The following is a 22,170-nucleotide window of genomic DNA, read 5'->3' as shown; positions in this document are numbered from 1 at the left end:
AACTAGTCAAAAACGGTATAAGCGCAAATAAAACACCGTGTTTTAAACCGCGAATAACAATAAACACCCATAATCACATAAATGACGTCTATTACAAATAAAACAAACCGAGCTCTTTCCACACCACAACATGTCCAGTGACTCAACTGAGCGTAGAAAATGGCGACCGTACCAGCCTGATTTTTGTGGCACCGCTCTCTGATTGGTTATGGGGAGTTAACCACACCCACTATGGGTGGAGCAGGAGGAGTTAGGCTTTAGCTAGCTATAGACTTGAAGGAAGAGTTGTGAGATGGCGCCGCAAAGGGAAGTCATGAAGCGCCGTCATAGAATATACTGAGAAACTTGTTTTACACACCCTCGTCTTTGTGGAAGAAAACCAACGAACAAACACAAGATAAAACAAAATAAAGAAGAGACTATACTTAAAATGGCGACTAGCAGCTCTGAGAAGGGCAACAGTGAAACAATGAAGGACGAGAAATCATCTCTGAACATGGAGGGGAGAGTGGGCAGCGTGGCTGCAACTACAGGAGACAGAGCTGCACAAAATGGCGAACAGGCATCCATGGACGTTCAGAATTTGGGCGATAGAGGTTTCAGGAGCAGAAATAACAGTAGCGAGCAAGTCAAATACGAAAACAGCGCGGGGACTGCTGTGAGGCAGATGGATGAACCTCCTAGAAAACGTTTTCAGATTCCAAGAAAAAACAGGGATAAGAAAGGTTGTCATCCTCTACTTCTATACACAAATTGCGGTTGCACAATTCAGATTAATGTTTTATTCTTTTTCTGTCAAGCTGAGCACAAATTTGGTATTGTCGAATGGTAGACATTGAGCCTTATCTAGAGTTAATATTGATTAACTCCGTGAGGGAAAATTCGTTGCTTACGATGGCGTGGCGTACATGTGGGCACAGTTTGAGCGTGTACCGCGTACATAATTCGCCATCAGAGCAACGCACTCTGTAGGGAGTTTTTTTTTTTTTTGGCAACGCCCGCGCGCGGTGACTCATCAAATACTTGACCAAAATTGAGTCACATGTTCCTCTCTTGATATAGTCAAACTCTGTATTATCTGACCTCATACAATAATATTTTTGAATAACATTATATATTAGTTTTATCTCTGCAAGCAGGTAGCTTAAAAAATATATAATTAGGTTGACCTGTCAGTGACCATAATAAAATTGGCACTATTCAAATCATGCTATATCTATACATTTTTTCATGCATGTCCTCATTTTCTTTATTTGGAAAATAATTCATTCTTAGGTGTAATGTGGCTTTTACTAGTGTTTCATATTGAAATAATATATAAAATTAAGTCGAATTTTTTTTTAATTTGATCATGTTGAATTACCATATTAGTATATTTTATAAAATAATCTGAAAGCAACATGAGAAAATGAGCAGTCATACCATCTCATTGTAATATTATCTGCATTTGGTGGTTCTATTAGAATGATCTCTAAGGAATTCCACACAGTTAACAATATTAGATAAGAAATGGCACCACAGTTTTTTTCCTGACACGGTTTTACATACATATTGTAATTGCTTTTATTTAAAGGATACGTATTTTGAAATACTATATTTTTAAAAAAACAAACAAAAATACTTGCTTGACAGCATTGATTTTTAAAAGGTATAAATTGTAAGAAAAAAAATTAAAAGTAGGATTGTTATGAATCCCCAGTGACTCTTGTAATAACACTTGTTCTCAAATGTAACTAATTATGTATGTTTATGCCTCACAAGGTATAGTCTTTTGTAATTTTATCTGGTTAATGGTCGTTAATATAATAAACAAGGGACTCCTAATCGTAGGTAAAAGATGTTATCAAGATCACTGGGCTTTATGTAAATTATATCCATTTGTACCTCGTGGGATATGTCTTATTGGGAATATGCGTTTACTGTGGTCTTATGAATACTTCTTTTTCTTAAGGCCTTAAGAGGTTTTAATTAATTAAATGCATGTCCCCTTACTCTCACACTCTCATGTTATCCAGATTGTTACAAACATTGTTTATACAATGTTTTTTTATTTATAAAAATATATATATTAACGTAAATTAAGTACAGGATGTGGAGAAATAAAATAGTTATTAGAAATCCTATATATCCTATATTTGTTTAATGAGTACCTATTAGAAAACATTTGAGTTGCAGCTTTTCTGTGAGGCCCTCCCATGCAGAACTGGAATCCAACACGCTTGAGTCGACTGGTCTATGTGTATATATTGAAGCCATCTTTAAATCAAGAAAATTTCATTTCTTTCCTGAAAACCCTAAACATCTGAAAACAAGTAGTTGATGCCTATAAATGATATATTCCAATGTTTCCTTTGGCAGAAGACCTTGTTCGCATACTGGCATGTTCAGTAAATATCGAATTTTGGTGCTTGACTGAAATGAAGTTTTATAATTTATTCATATATGCACCATTTTTGAATTTTGTATTCAACCATTACATGGAATTAAATGTATCTTCCTGTTGATAATTCTTACAGCTCTAATAAACGTGGTATATGAAGGGAAAATAAAACATTTTGTATAAATAGTGTCATTCCTTTTGTACTTTGTGTGCAATTGTGTTATTTCATAGAAACAAATAGTAAACCAGACGTTGCCTCTATTTTAAACATTGCACATATCAGAATTAGTTTTTAGTAACTTTTTTTCCTTATTTTTAGTGCTTCAGACAGTTTGTTCTGGCTCTCGGGAGTTTGACGAAATTTTGAAAATTCTACATTCGTCATACTTGGATTCAAACTCTGTGACACATTTCACTTACAAATCTGCCCGACTCGTTCATAATGAATTCATGGAGAAAGAGGTTAGTGAATAGGAAGAATTCAGTGGAACTGACAATTTGGACCATAATTTGATTTCAGATACCTCTTAAACATTTTGTAACATCAGCCAGGATGTTATCTTCTTATGAAGAAGAGATATATTATATATATATATATTTATTTTAATCTTCATATTCAGCAAGTAAAAACACACAATGTTAGTAACAAGGCGCTATTGGCATTTTATTAGCATAAGTGGAGCTATGTGGAAAAGAGAGAAGTCCGGAAAGTATTACTACAGGAGGCCAAACTTTTGATTCTCAATTTACAAATGGGCATAATACGTGTAATCAAATCTTTAATGGTTAGAAGTGCATTTTCATCCATTCACTTTAAAGTTGCTAAATATAGTAGTATGAATTTTATTGCTATTTTAAATATTTCAGCATGAGATAACCATGTTTGCAATTACTTAATTCTTTCCCCTATTAGTATGTGTTGTATTCCTCCTTATATTTGGTTGCATTTTATCAGGTTCCATATTTTAAGATAAGTAAAAAAAAAAGTACTCAAAGTAGCTGACAACTTTGTTCATGCATAAGCTGATAGCTCTACATGCTGCATTCATCTGAAGATGAAAAGATGAAACTTATTTACTTTGGCCATAAACCTTGACAATACTACTGTTAACTAAGCATTGCTTTACCCAGGCTGTATGCCTAAAACAGGCAAGGTAGAGACATTTTTAAACTTTGCTCTAATAGAAGGGACTATAGGAACACGTTCATAATTTTGCCTATAGCTTAGTAAGAGCCAGAAGTAAATTAGAAGGGATTGGAATTTATCAGTAATCGGCATACCCCACCCCTTTCCTTTGCCATAAAATCCTCTGATACTATGTATCTTTCTGTAGTTTATTGAAAAACGAAGGCAGTTGAAATTTGACGGTCGACCAGATAAAGAACTTGTCGAGTCTTATGCATTTCTCTTGGTTGATAACGATCAGGTAAGGCAAGGCTTTTTTTTTTTTTTTAATACATGCTTAAATAAACACTTCATTACTGTCTACATATAAGGTTAAAAACCCAAAACAAACTTGTACCTTAAACATTTACGAAGGTGTGCTATCAAGCACAAATATCTTTTTTTTTACTTAACCAGAGATACATTATTGAAGATTAAATATCTTTAGTATGTGGTCTAATTTTTAAAAGTTGTTTACCTTTTGAACTTTTGGAACTGCATACTAGTAATGTATCTTTATAACTTACATACATGAAGAAATAGTACAGTGAAGCATGTTTCATAAATTCATTATCAACCATGTCTAAGTGAATTTTTATTTGCTGTTGCAAGTTCCATATATGACTAACTATCCTGGCAGAACGAACACTACAAAGGAAGAAGAAAATAATAAACGTCACTAAAGTATTTTATCTAACATTTTAGAAAAGAGGGTGACCTTTTGATTAAAGAGAAATAGTTCAAAGGACAATCTAATTTGGACAAGTATAAAAGTACAATGCTGTTTGTGGTGTAAAATTCAAACATCACCTTGTCTTTGGAAGTGAATATCTTACTGAATTACTTCCTTTTTTTTTTTTCTCCTTCCTTATATCCTCTTCTTTGCTTCTTTGGCTATTGCATGGAAATCCATTTTTAATCAACCAGCAATGAAGAAATCAATTAAATGATTTCAGTGACACAATATGAACTTCTTCCTTTTTTTTTTTTTTTACAGCTGAATGAAAGAGATTTAAATATGTTCATCTTTTGCCATATAACACTAATATACATTTTTCCTTTTTACTCTTGCTGATGGCTTCAGTTTGAGTGGGGATAAAATTGGATCTACAGTGTACCTGAAATACTAGTTTTGATATAACAAAGGAGTAACCTCCACTGTTTTAACCTAAGGTTCCGAGAGCTTGCAGCTGTACAACACTCTGCTTGCTTTAGGGGTTAACGGACATTATATTCAAAATGGAATCTGTATGAAAATATAGCCTCAAAACCAGGAAGTCCTTTTAAAAATAAATAATGCAGCTTTGAATTTCAGCATTATTTTCTTTACACTGATTTTCCTGCCCTGACCAAACAAAAGGATTCTTGCTAACCGTTCGCAATCCTGCCCATGTTAATGTGGTATGAATGTGCATTGTGGATAACAGGTAGTAGGAGAAAGAGGGGATCTTTTTTTTTACCCTTATGGTGGACTACCAACAATTACACTTAATATTGCTTTTTGGACTGGATTATTAAACATAGATACACAAGTGGAATAATATTACTCAGGTTTACTGGTTGGAGGAGAAAAGTTATGGACTCAAAGTTAAAGATGAGCAATAGTGAAAATTCCAACTATAAAGTATATGTGTGTATTAAAATAAGATTTTTATATCCCCTTACGTTCACAGGGTGTAGGTGCTGTACTATAGCCTGTGACCTGTGAGCTATTACTGTGCAGAACATGTATTTTAATACTTGGGTAGAAATTAGAAATAACATCTACACCAAGATCACCTAGTATCCTCACTGATACTGCAATTCATCTGCTAAATTACAAGCAGAGTTCACTTGATAACTTATGGTATGGTTACTTAGTGTTTGGCCCACACAATCCACAAATCTGATATTGCACGTTGTTGGTTAAAGCATTTAAATCATTTTTTATGAGCCAGATACATTTATAAATTGCCATGTAAAATTTTAGAGGCAAGTGCAAAGCAGTAGTAGAACACTCAGTGTGCTCCAATTACAATTCCTTGATAGTTTTGCTCAGGTGTGCAATCAGACTTTCTCTCAATGCTTTTGAAAACTTTTTATTAACTATTATCACTTGCTTTTATACACCTTAAACGTTACAGAAATAAAATAAGGTTGAATTAAGGCTGGATAAATGAGGATTAATAAAAATGTTTGAGGGAAGGGGTATGGAATTAAAGAAAATATCGGCTAGATTACGAGTCTTGCGTTAGGCTTAAAAAGCAGCGTTGGCCGGTACCAATGCTGCTTTTTAACGGCCGCTGGTATTACGAGTCTTGAAATGACAGGCTCACCGCTCACTTTTTTTGGCCAGACTCGGAAATACTGCAAATCCACTTACGTCAATTGCATATCCTATATTTTCAATGGGACTTGCATAGCGCCGGTATTAAGAGTCTGACCAAAAGTGAGCGGTAGACCCTCTCCTGTCAAGCCTGGTACCGCATTTAAAAGTCAGTAGTTAAGAGTTTTACACTACAACGCCGTAGCATAAAACTCTTAACTAAAGTGCTAAAACGTACACTAACACCCATAAACTACCCATTAACCCCTAAACCGAGGCTCCCCCACATTGCAAACACTAAAATCTTTTTTTTAACCCCTAATCTGCCGAACCGTACATCGCCGCCACTATAATAAATATATTAACCCCTAAACCGCTGCACTCCTGTCTCGCAAACGTTAGTTAAATATTATTAACCCCTAATCTGCCGTCCCTAATATCGCCGCCACCTACCTACATTTATTAACCCCTAATCTTCCGCCCCAACGTCGCCGCCACTAATCAAGTTATTAACCCCAAAACCTAAGTCTTACCCTAACCCCCCTAACTTAAATATAATTAAAATAAATCTAAATAAAATTACTACAATTAACTAAATTATTCCTATTTAAAACTAAATACCTATAAAATAAACCCTAAGCTAGCTACAATATAACTAATAGTTACATTGTAACTATCTTAGGGTTTATTTTACAGGCAACTTTGTATTTATTTTAACTAGGTAGAATAGTTATTAACTATTTAATAACTTCCTAGTTAAAATAAATAAAAAATTACCTGTAAAATAAAACCTAAGTTACAATTACACCTAACACTACACAATTATTAAATAAATGAAATACAATTACAATTAAATAAAATTATCTAAAGTACAAAAAACAAACGCTAAATTACAGAAACTAATTACAAGATTTTTAAACTAATTACACCTAATCTAATCCCCCTAACAAAATAATAAAGCCCCCCAAAATAAAAAAAGCCCTACCTTACACTAAATTACAAATGGCCCTTAAAAGGGCCTTTTGCGGGGCATTGCCCCAAAGTAATCAGCTCTTTTACAAATCCCCCCTACAAAAACCTAATACTAACCCCTTGAAGATCACCCTACCGTGAGACGTCTTCACCCAACCGGGCCGAAGTCCTCAACGAATCCGGGAGAAGTCTTCATCCAACCGGGCAGAAGTGGTCCTCCAGACGGGCAGAAGTCTTCATCCAGACGGCATCTTCATCCATGCGGTGCGGGTCCATCTTCAAGACATCCGACGCGGAGCATCCTCTTCAAACGACGGCCGACGACTGAATGAAGGTTCCTTTAAGTGATGTCATCCAAGATGGCGTCCCTTCAATTCCGATTGGCTGATAGAATTATATCAGCCAATCGGAATTAAGGTAGAAAAAATCCTATTGGCAGATGCAATCAGCCAATAGGATTGAGCTGGCATTCTATTTAAGTTGGGGGGGTTAGGGTTAGACTTAGGTTTAGGGGTTAATAACTTTATTATAGTGGTGGCGACGTGGGCGGCAGATTAGGGGTTAATGTAGTTAGGTTGCGGCGACATAGGGGGCAACAGATTAGGAGTTAATAAATATAATGTAGGGTTCTGCGATGTTGGGCAGCAGATTAGGGGTTCATAAGTATAATGTAGGTGGCAGTGGTGTCCAGAGCGGCAGATTAGGGGTTACTAATATAATGTAGGTGGCGGCGATGACAGGGGCCTCAGATTAGGGGTGTTTAGACTCGGGGTTCGTGTTAGGTGTAGACATAAAATGTATTTCCCCATAGGAATCAATGGGGCTGCGTTAGGAGCTAAACCCTGCTTTTTTTGCAGGTGTTAGTTTTTTTTTTCAGCCAGCTCTCCCCCATTGATTCCTATGGGGAAATCGTGCACGAGCACGTTTTACCAGCTCACCTCTAACGTAAGCAGTGCTTGTATTGAGTTGAGATGTGGAGGAAAATTTTGCTCTTCGCTCACTTTTTTGTGGTTAACGCCAGGTTTATAAAAACCCGTAATACCAGCGCGGTCTGCAAGTGAGCACTGAGCATAAACGGCTCGTTAGCACCGCACCCCTCCTAACGCAAAACTTGTAATCTAAGTGTATGTTATCTATCACCTGAGGAAAGCTAGTGTGCTAAAATGGCTATGCATTTGTGCTATCCTACAATTGACTTGTAATAGTAGTACTAAAATGCAAGCAGTGTAACAATAACATTACTGGAACAGAATCTGTAATGCTTGCATTTTTGTATTCAACTTTAAAGCTAGCCCAGTTAAAGGGCCATGATACCCAAATGTTAAAACACTTGAAAGTGATGCAGCATAGCTATAAAAAGCTGACTAGAAAATATCACCTGAACATCTCTATGTAAAAAAGAAAGCTATTTTACCTCAAAAATTCCTCCGTAGCCACACCCCATTGTAAAGGACTTCTAAGCAGCAAATCAGTATGTCTGTCCCGGGACAGCGGAAGGAGCAAGCTTACGTGCACACTCATCTTATTTCCCTATTCAGTATAGGGAAGTTTACAATGAAATCTCTTGAGAGTTAAGTGAAATCTCATGAAATCACAGTAAAAGAGTTCATGACCTCAGCACTGCTGATGCTGATTGGCTGCTGTTCATTTCTTCATTATTATTTTTTTTTACCTGCAGCTGGGCAGCAGTGGAGTAAAACTTTTTACACAGAACTTACTCTGCTGAGCTGAGGAGATTGTGAGGTAAAATATCTTCCTTTTTTTGCATAGAGATGCTCAGGTGATATTTTCTTCTCAGTTTTTTACAGTTATACTGCATCAGTTTCAAGTGATTTAGCGTATGAGTATTATGTCCTTTTAGTTAATAGATAATATAAAAAGTCTTTCTCTTTTGCATCAAATGACAACTCTACAGGTAATTTATAGTATATTAGTACATAGGGCTGGGTGATATGGGCAAAAATGAAAATCGCGATTTTGTACCCAAAAAATTGCGATTGCGATTTAATCACAATTTTTTTTTTAATTTTTTTTATTATAAATAAACGCCTTAATTTTATATACATATACACACAAATATATCTAGTATGCTGCAATACAAATGTATATTATGATCCAAGCCTTTGCTCTTTTTAATGCACAAATCCATTAAAAACTCATTGGAGTCTGCAGTGATTGCTTGAAACTAGGTGCATCTCCAACATTTGATCCCATAAGCTTCTGTGTGACAGGCATATCCTCAGACCATTGTAACAGCTAATTTCCATGCCCTGCTTCCACCCATGACATGTCACTGAGACCTCTCCTCACGCCGCTGCCTGTAAATGGTGTGAGCCCCATCGAATGTGGTGCAGCTTCTGTACCCGGCCTCAGCTGAAAGTACAAAAAATGCCGCCCGCCAGCACAATGTTATGACAGTTTGGCAGGTTAAAGCAAAACTCGAGGGGGGCAAGTTATACTGATGAGGTGGCTCACACAGGCAGCGGCTGCGTGTTGAGAAGTCTCGGTGAGATGTGTGTAAGCAGGATGGAAACAAGTTGTTACATGGAACGGAGATATGCCTGTCACATCTGTAAAATGTATTTTCCATTAAGAGGCTGGCCGCCCACTATCTGCAACCGCTTGCACATTTAAATGTGTGGCGGTAGCAGTTTATCAATGCAATTGCAAGGTATCCATCAATATGAGGTTATATTTATTACCTGTTTTGTTGTGCGTTACTAGGTCCCTGTAAACTTCCACTATCGGGAGTCTCAGGAGATCCAGCAGAAATGGGGGAAAAAAATTGCTCCTCTCTACTCGCCCCCCTCCTCCTCTCCCTACAGAAGCCCGCGCGCAATGAACAGTTACAGTCAGCCCTCCTGTATGTCATAGAGGGCGGGGTAAAAATCGCAACATAATTTTTTAAATCACGACGATTAATCGTGGTTTTAAATTGCATATGCGATTAATCGTGCAGCCCTATTAGTACACTATATGAGTTAGAGATATGAAACATTAGAATAATTTTATTTCCTCAAACATAATTCTTATACATACCAGTTTTAAATGTTCACTATTTCACTCTTTTTAAATCACTATTATCAGTTACACTTTCCACTCCTCTAAAATATACAGTATATTGCCTTTGGCTATAGTTGCCAACACAAATATGCCTTGTGGCTCACAGTTTTGGCTGGCAGGACCATTTTGCAGGGATTGACGTTTAACTCCTAAAGGATCAAGATCTTTTCCAGTTTTTCTTAAATGACGAAGGCATTTTTGCTTACTATTAGTTTCACTTCATTTTCGTCTCTTTTGTTAAAGGGACTGTATACACTAATTTGTATTCAATTGCATGTAATAGACACTACTTTTAAAAAAATAATATGCACAGATACTGATATAAAAATCCAGTATAAAACAGTTAAAAAAATTACTTAGAAGCTCCCAGTTGAAAGTGGTTGTATAGCCAAAAGAGCAGACACTCCCTCCTCCCCATTCTTCTGCATATGAAAAGACTACACAAACAGGAGCAAGCTGGAGTAGGTAGACAACAGTCTACGTCTAAAACTTTGGAGCTTGGTTAGGAGTCTGAAAATCAGCACAATGTTATGTAAAAATAAGCAAAACTATATTTTTTACACTGTATGGGCTATATAAATGAATAATCTACAAAACATTTATGCAAAGAAAAATCTAGTGTATAATGTCCCTTTAAGTAACAGATAAACAGACCTTTATTATGATACCCTATATGTTTAGTTATAAAATAACAAATAGGAATTTTTAATAGTTAAAAAGAGTTCAAAAATTAAAACTATAGTCATAAATTCATTATGTTGTTTCTAAGTTATAGCAAATATAGGCCAAATACTACAAAGATGGAATGATCGGTTTAAAACAAAAATTTGCTATGCTTAGATTGTAAGCTTAAATAGTAGTCACCCGATTCAAAACTGATACACAAAATTATATATTTATAGAATTGAGACACCCCAGGGTATTTTTTCCTAGAACTATTTTGCTACTTTATATTTAAGACCTTTATTGCCAAGGGTAGAAAAAAAAAATTAAGAGCAAAAAACAAACAAAACATATAATGGTAACAAAAAAATAAATTCATTTTATTACCCCTTACCTGACTTGACTTATTTGTTTACATCGGAACAAAGTCACAATGTAAACAGTTAAGTAAAAAAATGAAATCACGTGTTTGGTCATGTAATCGCGTGATTCATGATTTTCAAATAAAGATAGCAAGAGAACGAAGAAAAATGTATAATAGGAGTAAATAAGAAAGTTGCTTAAAATTGCATGCTCTGTCTCTCTGAATCATGAAAAAAAACCATTTGGGTTCAGTGTCCCTTTAAGCTTCAAAATAAAGCTTTTTTTTCAGAATTGGACTTGTCTTTTAAACCATCAGGGCACTAATCTTTAATATCCAAATAGCTTTTCTAGATGTTTAAGATGGTGTAGAAATTGATTACACTGACTTGCTTGCTTTTCTTTAGGTAAATACTATATCTGAAAGAGGTCTCATTGTGGGGCATTCTAAACTAACAACTCTTGGCAAGTCATCAATGGGTAAGTAAACAGTTTTTTGTGATCTTTTATATCTTGTCTACAGTTTCAGTACATGTACGTGTATATGTTTTAATATTTATTTTCCCATTTAGCAATTTACACTTAGCTAGTTTTAACCATTCTAAAATATTTGTTTCTACAGGAATTTACTTGTCTAGGTTTTCAGACTTACTGCAGGCAAATCCTTTGGATCCTGGGACAACTGGCAATATTTTTATATTTAAAGTTATAAAGGTAATTTTTATTATCAAACACTTGATTTTTAAACTGGTAAAATGATGATTAAGCTAATCTGTACAGTTAAGTTAATTTTTATGTTTACAAATAAAAATGTATATATTTTAAATAAACTTATTCTGTTGAATATTGTTTCTGCCAGCTTATTTTATCAAAACTAAATATTTTTAGTGGTATAGAATATGTGTAAATGTTAAAGGGACACTAGACTAAAATTAAACTTTCATGATTTAGATTGAGCATGGCATATTAATAAACTTTCAAAATAGTATTATTGTTATTAATAAATTTGCTTTGTTTTATTAGTATTGCTAAATTTAGATATGCTCATAGAAGCTGAGGAGAATGCTTGCGTATTTATCATTCTATGGCAGAAGTGTTAGTGACAATGTTTCTAAGAATGTAATATGCATTGTTTCAAACACTATTGCCATATAATGCAAAGGATATGTAGTTTGTTTGCACCAGGGAGAACACCAAGGGGCCCATTTATCAAAGGGCTTGCGGACCTGATCCGACACTGCGGATCAGGTCCGCAAGACCTCGCTAAATGCGGAGAGCAATACGCTCTCCACATTTAACATTGCACCAGCAGCTCACAAGAGCTGCTGGTGCAACGCCGCCCCCTGCTGACTCGCGGCCAATCGGCCGCCAGTAGGGAGCTGTCAATCAACCCGATCGTATTCGATCGGGTTGATTTCCGGCGGTTCCTGTCCGCCTGCTCAGAGCAGGCGGACAGGGTTATGAAGCAGCGGTCTTTAGACTCGCCAGAAACACGGCCCTTCAAGCTCCATACGGAGCTTGATAAATGGGCCTGTTAGTATTCCATTTAGCACTAAAATTCTGTGAAATAATCACTGTTGTAAACTTATACTAAACTTATACTACTAAACAATGCAGTGATTATACATTCAGCAATACGTATCTTCGGCATGCAAGGTCAGGCAGTTAGGTCACACCAAACATGGTATCCAAACATTTAAAGGAACGTCATCAGTTGGCACACAGTCTGTGGAAGATGTCTCAGCAACATCTCTGAACAGGACACAAGTTAATTACCAGACTGTGTACAAGTTGATGTTCAATAAAGAAAAAACTCCACCCACAGATTCTGAAAATCAAATATTCATGTTACAATTCATCTCTGTCCTTAACCAACTGCTTTTGATTCTGTAAAAACAGTACACCCCTTCAGCAAGCAGTGACGTAGCTCCCTCCCTTCACATTTTATTAAAACAAATATATATTAGACATCACTTATGATTAGTTTTCATAAGTGGTTATACTGTTAAAGAAATAAAATTGTAATACTGTGTTCTGCACAGAAATTTTGCCAGCTGGGTGACATTATGAAGTATCTGGGTGGAGGTGATGTAATACTTTGTAATATGAAAACATTGTCTTCTATCTAAAGCACAAATTAATTACATAATGTAAGATACATTTATTTTATGGTAATTTGATCAATAAACATTGAAAGGTTATGTTAGCTAATTTTACCTGAATATTACATTTTAGCCAGGTGGTTAATAAAATTAAAAGTTTTTTTGGGGGGATCTAATATAAAGTTATTAAAAACGTATGGTGTGCTATGTATCTTTTCAAGGACAAGTGCTCAGAGCAAAGAACCAAAGCAAACTAAGCTATGATACACTGCTGCCTATTTGTCTTGCAATAACAAAAGCATTTCTACTGAAAGCAAAAAAACAAAACGCTTGTTAATATGAACTTATTTCACGGATTTATTATTTGTTTGAATCATAAAAGTTTTCTATCCCTTACACTCCTGAGTTCTCATGAGCTTTATCTAGGTTTTCTCTATCAAGCCGAGACAATGGAGGAAAATTTGTTTTTCTAAAAGTTTTTTTTTTTTTTGCTTGCTCTGTGTAAACTAAAAATTATATTATGACTTTAGTGACATGAAAATGGATCCCTTTGTTTTCACAGCAATTTACAAAGATGATTGTAATTATGTGTTTAACCTCTTTGAAGGAGTTAAACATAGGGGTCAATTTAATCTTTTAAAAATTGCCAGGTGTGTTTGTTTGGTGATTTTTTTTTTTTTTTTTTTTTTTTATCAAAATGATCACAATCTAAGTCAAACGCAGCCTAGGTTGATAATTTCCACGATCTTCAATCTCCACTACCCATAATGGTAATATTAACTGAGAATGGCTGTCAATCACTACTAAAACAATATGAATTCCACTTGTGTATAGATGCATGATGGGTATACTGAGCATGTTTGCATAATTTTTAAACTTTTAATATTTTATTTATTTCTCAATCATTGTTTGAGAAAACAACCAACAACCCTGTTTTATAATTTGGTAAGATTTTCATCTAAAATCACAAAGAACACTACAGGAAATTATTGTCCATAAGATGAAAATGGCCACAACTTATATCCTTTTTTTTTATATAGGTATTTTAACCGTTCTCATACTGTAAATAATGAAGCTTCTAACTTACAAGGTACTGTAAGAAAATGACAACGTTAGGTTCTAATTATTTTAAATAGTAATTTCTTTTACAAGATACGACGAGTCCACGGATTTCATCCTTACTTATGGGATATCGCCTCCTGGTCAGCAGGAGGAGGCAAAGAGCACCACAGCAGAGCTGTATATATAGCTCCTCCCTTCCCTCCCACTCCAGTCATTCTCTTTGCCTGTGTTAGTGATAGGAAGAGGTAAAGTGAGGTGTTTGTTTGGATTCTTCAATCAAGAGTTTATTATTTTTAAATGGTACCAGTGTGTGCTATTTTTTTCTCAGGGCTATAGCTACAGGCTTGGATTAGAGACATTCAGGATCCCTGGACACTAGAAATAGTGTCTCGGGGGTATCAGTTGGAGTTCAAAAATTCCTTCCCCAGAGAAAGGATCCTTCTTTCATGATTATCTGTCGACCAGATAAAGAGAGGCGTTCTTACGCTGTGTAGGAGATCTATCCCTCATGGGAGTAATATACCCCGTTCCGATTCAGGGGTTTTACTCAAATCTATTTGTAGTTCCCAAAAAAGAGGGAACGTTTCGACCCATTTTAGATCTCAAAAGCCTAAACAAGTTTCTCAGAGTTCCATCCTTCAAGATGGAAACTATTCAGACCATTCTTCCGTTGATCCAGGAGGGACAATATATGACTACGGTGGATCTAAAGGATGCATATCTTCATATCCCTATACACAGGGATCATCACAAGTTCCTAAGGTTTGCCTTCATGGACAAACCATTTTCAATTTGTGGCCCTTCCTTTTGGTCTGGCCATAGCACCCAGAATTTTCACAAAGGTTCTGGGATCTCTGCTAGCGGTTCTCAGGCCGCGGGGCATTTCAGTGACGCCTTATCTGGACCACATTCTGATCCAGGCGTCGTCTTATAAACTAACAAAGTCTCATACCAACATTGTCCTGTCCTTTCTGCTGACTCGTGGGTGGATGGTGAACCTAGAAAAGTGTTCACTAATTCCACAGACAAGGGTTCCTTTCCTGGGAACTCTAATCGATTCTTTATCCATGAAAATCTTTTTGACGGAAGTCAGAAAGTTAAAAATTCTGAATACATGCCGTTCCCTTCAGTCCAATCCTCAGCAGTCAGTGGCTCAGTGCATGCAGGCAATTGGATTGATGGTGGCAGCAATGGACATCATTCCGTTCGCTCGTTTTCATCTCAGACCTCTACAACTGAGCATGCTCAGACAATGGAATGGAGATTATGCAAATTTGTCTCCTCAAATAGATCTGGATCAGGAGACAAGGGATTCTCTTTGGTGGTTGTCGCCGGATCATCTGTCCCAAGGGACGTGCTTCCGCAGACCCTCATGGGTGATAGTGACAACGGACGCCAGCCTGATAGGATGGGGTGCAGTCTGGAACTCCCTGAGGGCTCAGTGTGTGTGTGGACTCGGTCGGAGTCTCTGCTTCCCATCAATATTCTGGAGCTGAGGGCAATATTCAATGCGCTTCAGGCTTGGCCTCGGTTGGCTTCGGCCAACTTCATCAGATTTCAGTCGGACAACATCAAGACTGTGGCTTACATCAATCATCAGGGAGGAACAAGGAGTTCCTTAGCGATGACAGAAGTATCCAAGATAATTCAGTGGGCAGAAGCTCACTCTTGTTATCTGTCGGCAATCTACATCCCAGGAGTGGACAACTGGGAGGGGGATTTTTTTGAGCAGACACACGTTTTATCTGGGGGAATGGGAGCTCCATCCGGAGGTCTTTGCCAACCTGATTCTCAGATGGGGCAGGCCGGAGCTGGAACTTATGGTGTCTCGTCAGAATGCCGAGATACGGATTAAGGTCCACGGATCCTCAGGCCGAACTGATAGATGCCTTGGTCGTTCAATCTAGCTTATGTGTTCCCTCCATTTGATCTCCTTCCCTGGGTGATTGCTCGAGTCAAACAGGAGAGGGCTTTGGTGATTCTCATCGCTCCTGCGTGGCCTCGCAGGGCTTGGTATGCCGATCTGGTGGACATGTCATCTCTGCCGCCTTGGAAGCTTCCATTGAGGCAAGACCTTCTCATTCAGGGACCCTTCCATCATCCAAATCTAATTTCTCTGCAGCTGACTGCCTGGAGATTGAACGCTTGATTTTATCTAAGCGAGGGTTCTCTGATTCGGTCATTGATACCTTGATTCAGGCACGCAAGCCTGTTACTAGAAAAATTTACCAGAAGATATGGCGTAAATATCTTTATTAATGCGAATCCAAGGGCTACTCATGGAGTAAGATTAGGATTCCTAGGATTTTATCTTTTCTCCAAGAAGGATTGGAGAAAGGGTTGTCAGCAAGTTCCTTAAAGGGACAGATTTCTGCTCTTATCTATTTTGCTACACAAGCGTCTGGCAGATGTTCCGGATGTTCAATCTTTTTGTCAGACTCTGACTAGAATCAGGCCTGTGTTTAGACCAATTGCTCCTCCTTGGAGTTTGAATTTAGTTCTTAATGTTCTTCAAGGGGGTTCCGTTTGAACCTATACATTCCATAGATATTAAGTTGTTATCTTGGAAAGTTTTATTTTTGGTTGCTATTTCTTCTGCTCAGAGTTTTTGAGCTTTCGGCATTGCAATGTGATTCTCCTTATCTTATTTTTCATTCCGATAAGGTAGTGTTGCATACCAAACCTGGTTTTCTTCCTAAGGTTGTTTCTTACAAAAATATTAATCAGGAAATTGTTGTTCCTTCATTGTGTCCTAATCCTTCTAAGAAGGAGCGTCTGTTACATAACTTGGACGTAGTCCGTGCTCTGAAGTTTTACTTGCAGGCGACTAAGGACTTTCGTCAATCGTCTTCTTTATTTGTTGTTTTTTCTGGGAAACGTAGGGGTCAGAAAGCTACGGCTACCTCTTTTTCTTTTTGGCTTAAGAGTATCATCTGTTTTGCATATGAGACTGCTGGACAGCAGCGTCCTAAACAAATTACGGATCATTCCACTAGGGCTGTGGCTTCCTCATGGGCATTTAAAAATGATGCTTCTGTTGAACAGATTTGCAAGGCTGCAACTTGGTCGTCTCTTCACACTTTTTCCAAATTTGATACTTTTGCCTCATCCGAGGCTGTTTTTGTGAGGAAGGTTCTTCAAACAGTGGTGCCTTCCGTTTAGGTTCCTGTCTTGTCCCTCCCTTTCATCCGTGTCCTATAGCTTTGGTATTGTATCCCATAAGTAAGGATGAAATCCATGAACTCGTATCTTGTAAAAGAAAAGGAAATTTATGCTTACCTGATAAATTTTATTTCTTTTACGATACGGCGAGTCCACGGCCCACCCTGTTTTTTTTCTAAGACAGGTCTTTATTTTTGTTAAACTTCAGTCACCTCTGCACCTTGGCTTTTCCTTTCTCTTCCTAACTTCGGTCGAATGACTGGAGTGGGAGGGAAGGGAGGAGCTATATATATATACAGCTCTGCTGTGGTGCTCTTTGCCTCCTCCTGCTGACCAGGAGGCGATATCCCATAAGTAAGGATGAAATCCGTCGACTCGTCGTATCGTAAAATAAATAAATTTATCAGGTAAGCATAAATTTCCTTTTTTCAAAACTTGATTTTTGAGACTTCTGTTTTCTGTAAACCCATGCAATAAGAAAGTCTTGGTTGCCAATAAACAAGATGGAACGGCAAACTCTTAAATCCTGATTACGAAAATTCAGTTGACAGACGTACTGTAAATTACAATCAACAAAATGTGAATATAAAATTAAAAGCAAACATTTTTGAGAACACAATTACTAAAAACATTTTCTAGATGTTGAGATTTTGTTGTTCTCACATTTATGCAGGTCTTCTTACCTGTACTAGATTATCACAAATATGTCTATTAAAGGGACATGGTACCCAGATTTTGAGGCACTTAAGTGATGCAGCATGTCTGTAAAATGCGGACTAGAAAATATCACCTGGCCATCTCTATGTAAAAAAATAAGATCTTTTACCTAAAAGGTTCCTTAGTAGACACATCCCATTGAAAAGGGATTTTAAGCAGCCATTTAGGATGCCAGTCCCGGAAGTGTGCCTCTGGCATGTGCAGGCACAGTCATGTTATTTCCCTCCTCAGTTTAAGGAAGTTTGCTATTAAATCTCACGTGTGACGGCACTTATAAAGCTGATTGGCTTTTTGTTTTTTTTTCTTTTCAACATGCCTCTGAAAGTAGCTAAATCATAGCTGTTTACAGAGAACTTACTATTGTGAGCTGAAAAAAAATTGAGGTAAAATATCTTCCTTTTTCAATAAGATGTTCAGGTATTATATTCTTGTTCACTTTTTATAGTTACACTGCACCGCCTTAAAGTGACTTAGCAAATGGGTATTGTGTCCCTTTTAATACATACACATATGTAAATTTATATCCTGCCCACTACTGGTGGATTATACTACAGTGATGAATATAAGTTTAATAAATATAGACTATATATTCATAAATATGTATCTTAAATGGTGTCTCATGCCATTTTAGGGTGTATTGCACATGCACAATATATTAGGATTATTTCAAATCATCTTGGAATACTTGTTGAAAAAGCCATTTTGCACTTTATCAAGTGCCTTTAGGTGTTAAATTCAGTAAGTGCATACGTCCATACTTTGTATTGTTGTCTTTTTCGATATCCAATTATTTTCCAAAACATAAATAATGTTGTGATATTTCGAGTGTTGAAAAATTGTGAGTCAAAAAACAGCAGATAAACCGGATTGACAGATTGAAACTCGACCACATAGTTATATGCAAGCAACAGTATATTCATAAAATGCTCTAACACATTAGACCATTTATTTTTTCACTTTGCCCTCCAAAAAATAAACCTTTTTTATAGGGTTGCACCGATACCATTTTTTTAAGACTGAGTACAAGTACCGATACTTTTTTTTAAATACTCGCCGATACCAATTACCGATACTTTTTTAAGTCATGTGACAGTGTCCCAAGCAATACCGACTAATGAGTTAAGATAGCTTCTATATAATTATGAAGAACTGTAACTCAAAAAACATTATGAAATAATAAAACAGTTTTATTTGCTTGTTGTCACAAAGTTGTAAAAACTCGTAGAAATTTCACAGAACATGTTTATAAATAAAAATATTACATTAAAATATATTCATAATAACAACAATAAATAACAAATGTAATATCACAACCAACCAAAAGTGCAATACAGTAAAAAATATACCAGTGCACTGTTTAAACATGGGGAACACTATGGGCTAGCTTACATTTGACTGGTAAGCTTTACCAATGCTCTCATTGCATGTCCAACTCCATTACAGTCTATTGAGTTGGAAATGTGAACAGAGCATTGGTAAAGCTTATATATCAAATGTAATCTAAATCTAGTCCTATTATTGTAAGATGTGTGTTCATAGGAATTAATTTTTCCTATGAACACTCTTCCGGCAATTATATAAGCTAAGGATGTCCTCAGAGTACAGTATGTTTTGAGCATAATTGTGCAAGATAAGAACTAGCAGTATAACAGGCAATCTAGCAATTATAATCATTTTTCAAAAGTTAGTGGCAAGTTATTTTTAAGGAACAGAAGCATCTCTGTATGTTCAGCTATACGTCTGTTTCTGCTATCATTAATGTCGTTTGATGCTAAGCTGAACAGTCTTTCACTTTCAGCACTACTGCATGGGGCAAAAAGATAATTTTGGGCCATTTTAGTCAGAGCTGGAAATCTCAGTTTATTATCTGCCCAGTACTTCAAGGGTTTGTCTGAACGAGGTACAGTGATCTCTTACAATAATACAATACAACAGCAATTTGTATTGGCCGAACAGAAGTGAACCATTTTTAGTTGAGTCTCCACTACAGCTTAAAATTAAATGGGAACATGCAGTTTGAAAAAACTCCACAAGATAGCATATGGGTAGGAAGTGGAGGTATCGGTATAAGTATCGGTGCATTTGCATGAGTACAAGTACTCGTGCAAATACTTGGTATCGGCACCGATACTAGTATCGGTGCAACCCTACTTTTTTAGTTCTTATGCTTTTGTGGTTTCACTGCATTTCCTTTTTCTTCCAAATCAAAATGCTTTAATGTAAAATTTTTGAAGCAAAAAAATATTTTATATGTTTATAGGAATATTATAAATCGAAATGCTGTTCTTTAGCAAAAAATACTTGTAGTAAAAGATGCCAGTGTTTCTGTTCTCTCAGCATACATAAATGTTTTCTGTGCAGCCATATACAGTCATTATCCGTTCCACCAGCTGCACTCTGAGCAGGCATGGCTTTAGAATGGTGTTGCAGAAGACACATGTACATATTCTTTGTGCACAATAAAAGTTATCACTTAAATTGATAACCTTTTCCAGGAACGTTTTTGCTTAAACAATTGTATAGGGAAATTCTATTAAACGTTTAATTACAATCTTATGTGTTTTTATATATAGAATTTTCTATAACTGTCACTTTAAAAAAACACAAGCAAGTTTAATAAATATATCAAAACCCGTGTATACAAATGCAGACTTTACAAACTACTACCATGTTCCTTTAAATACGTTCACTGCTTTTAATTGTAATGAATAACCATTCTACTTTTATTTTTTATTTATTTTGTTAAAAGGGAAAAATTAAAGGCATATATGATCAGATGAGGCATAACCAGATGGATTCATCATTCGGAGCATTGGATCCAGCGCCCAAACATGAATGTCATGTCTTTAAAAACATCAACAATGTCACAACATTGTTGAGCTACAGGGCTTTTGAACGATCTCAGGTAGTACTATCCCTATATTTTCTTGTATAGGAAAGAAAGAGTTAAAGGATCATTTTGGGGAAAAAGACATGTTCTCATTTTGTTAGTGCTAATAATTAATTTTATCATTATTGACTCTGCAAATGTTTGTATTTAACTCCAGCAAAGGGGTTAAATAAACAGTTAGGGTACTGTTTGAGAATTGTTGGCCCTGAGCAAAAACTTCCCCAAAGATATATGCACAGCTGGGTCATGTAACTAGTGCTGCTGGTTGGGTCAGTGGCAGTTTTCGCTCAGTACCAGCAGTTCTCTGTAGCTCCCCAGCTGCACTTCACCTATGTGTTTAAACCCTTTGTTTGTGTGGGATGTTAAATACATAGATTTGAAGGGTCAATGGTGATAAAATATACATTCTGTATAACAATTTAAAGCAATTTTCCCCACACTATAATAGCCTTTCAAGTACCTGTGATCAAACCAATTGCAGGCAATTTATCTTTTATAATGGGGGGGAACTCCCTAGAATTACAAATGTGGAAACTCAGTTTTTCTTTATTACACCTAACAAATAGTGCATTGTACTTTGTAAAAAAAAATGTTTATATGTGTATTAGGAAGCATTGTATGTTTATGTTCAGCAAAAGAACTAAAACTGGAGAATTATTTTTCTGTTTGGCAGTGCAAAATTGTCTGATTTTATTGCTTTTTTTTATTTTTTGAGTTGAAGCTATAACTGGATTGAAGCGTCAGAAGTGCTAGATTTCTAATGCCTTCACACTTTGACCACATGAACAAATGTAGCTATTGTAATTTTATTTTTTTGCAAAATCAGTATGAAGTAAGAAAATATAAAGTAAATATGTATAGTGCATTAAATTATTAAATGATGCATAGGTTGCATCTAAATTAGCTAAAATACTAATTATGTATGAAGGGCTATATTCTATTCCAGTGGTGGCAGATTTGTGTTAGGAATGCCAAAGGTGACAATCATAAAAAAATGCTGGTACATTGACTAAGGGTATATAGATGCTGTAACATTTTAAACCGGTTTACTCCCTTCGTACTGTTTCAGTACTCTGTGGGTCACAAACAGTACTTTTAACAATGTATTTAATCCTTTTGCTGAAGTTAAACACATAGCTTACCCACGGGACTAGTGAAAAATTAACAAATTAGATCATTTTATTTTATCATTACAATGACCCTTTAAAGGTCTTTCAAGTTTCAAAAAGAGCATGCAATTTTAAAGGGACATGAAACCCCAAAAATTTTTCTTTCATGATTCAGAAAGATCATGCAATTTTAAACAACTTTACAGTTTACTTCTATTTG

General features: G+C 36.2%; 1 protein-coding gene across 1 annotated transcript in view; it reads left to right on the top strand.

Annotated features, from left to right (window-relative positions):
- Positions 1-252: 252 nt before the first annotated feature.
- TASOR (transcription activation suppressor) overlaps positions 253-22,170 on the top strand; it is a gene marked incomplete in the record, with an annotated part of 188,224 nt that continues 166,306 nt past the window's right edge. Inside the window, 6 exon segments of the mRNA XM_053720850.1 lie at positions 253-725; positions 2,700-2,842; positions 3,715-3,807; positions 11,316-11,388; positions 11,531-11,622; positions 20,701-20,856. Coding sequence (XP_053576825.1) covers positions 431-725; positions 2,700-2,842; positions 3,715-3,807; positions 11,316-11,388; positions 11,531-11,622; positions 20,701-20,856 — 852 coding nt within the window.

This window comes from Bombina bombina, chromosome 7, assembly GCF_027579735.1.
Source record: "Bombina bombina isolate aBomBom1 chromosome 7, aBomBom1.pri, whole genome shotgun sequence".
Classification (NCBI taxonomy): Eukaryota; Metazoa; Chordata; class Amphibia; order Anura; family Bombinatoridae; genus Bombina; species Bombina bombina.
Note: the sequence above shows the minus strand (reverse complement) of the source record. Positions and strands in the feature narration are given on the sequence as shown.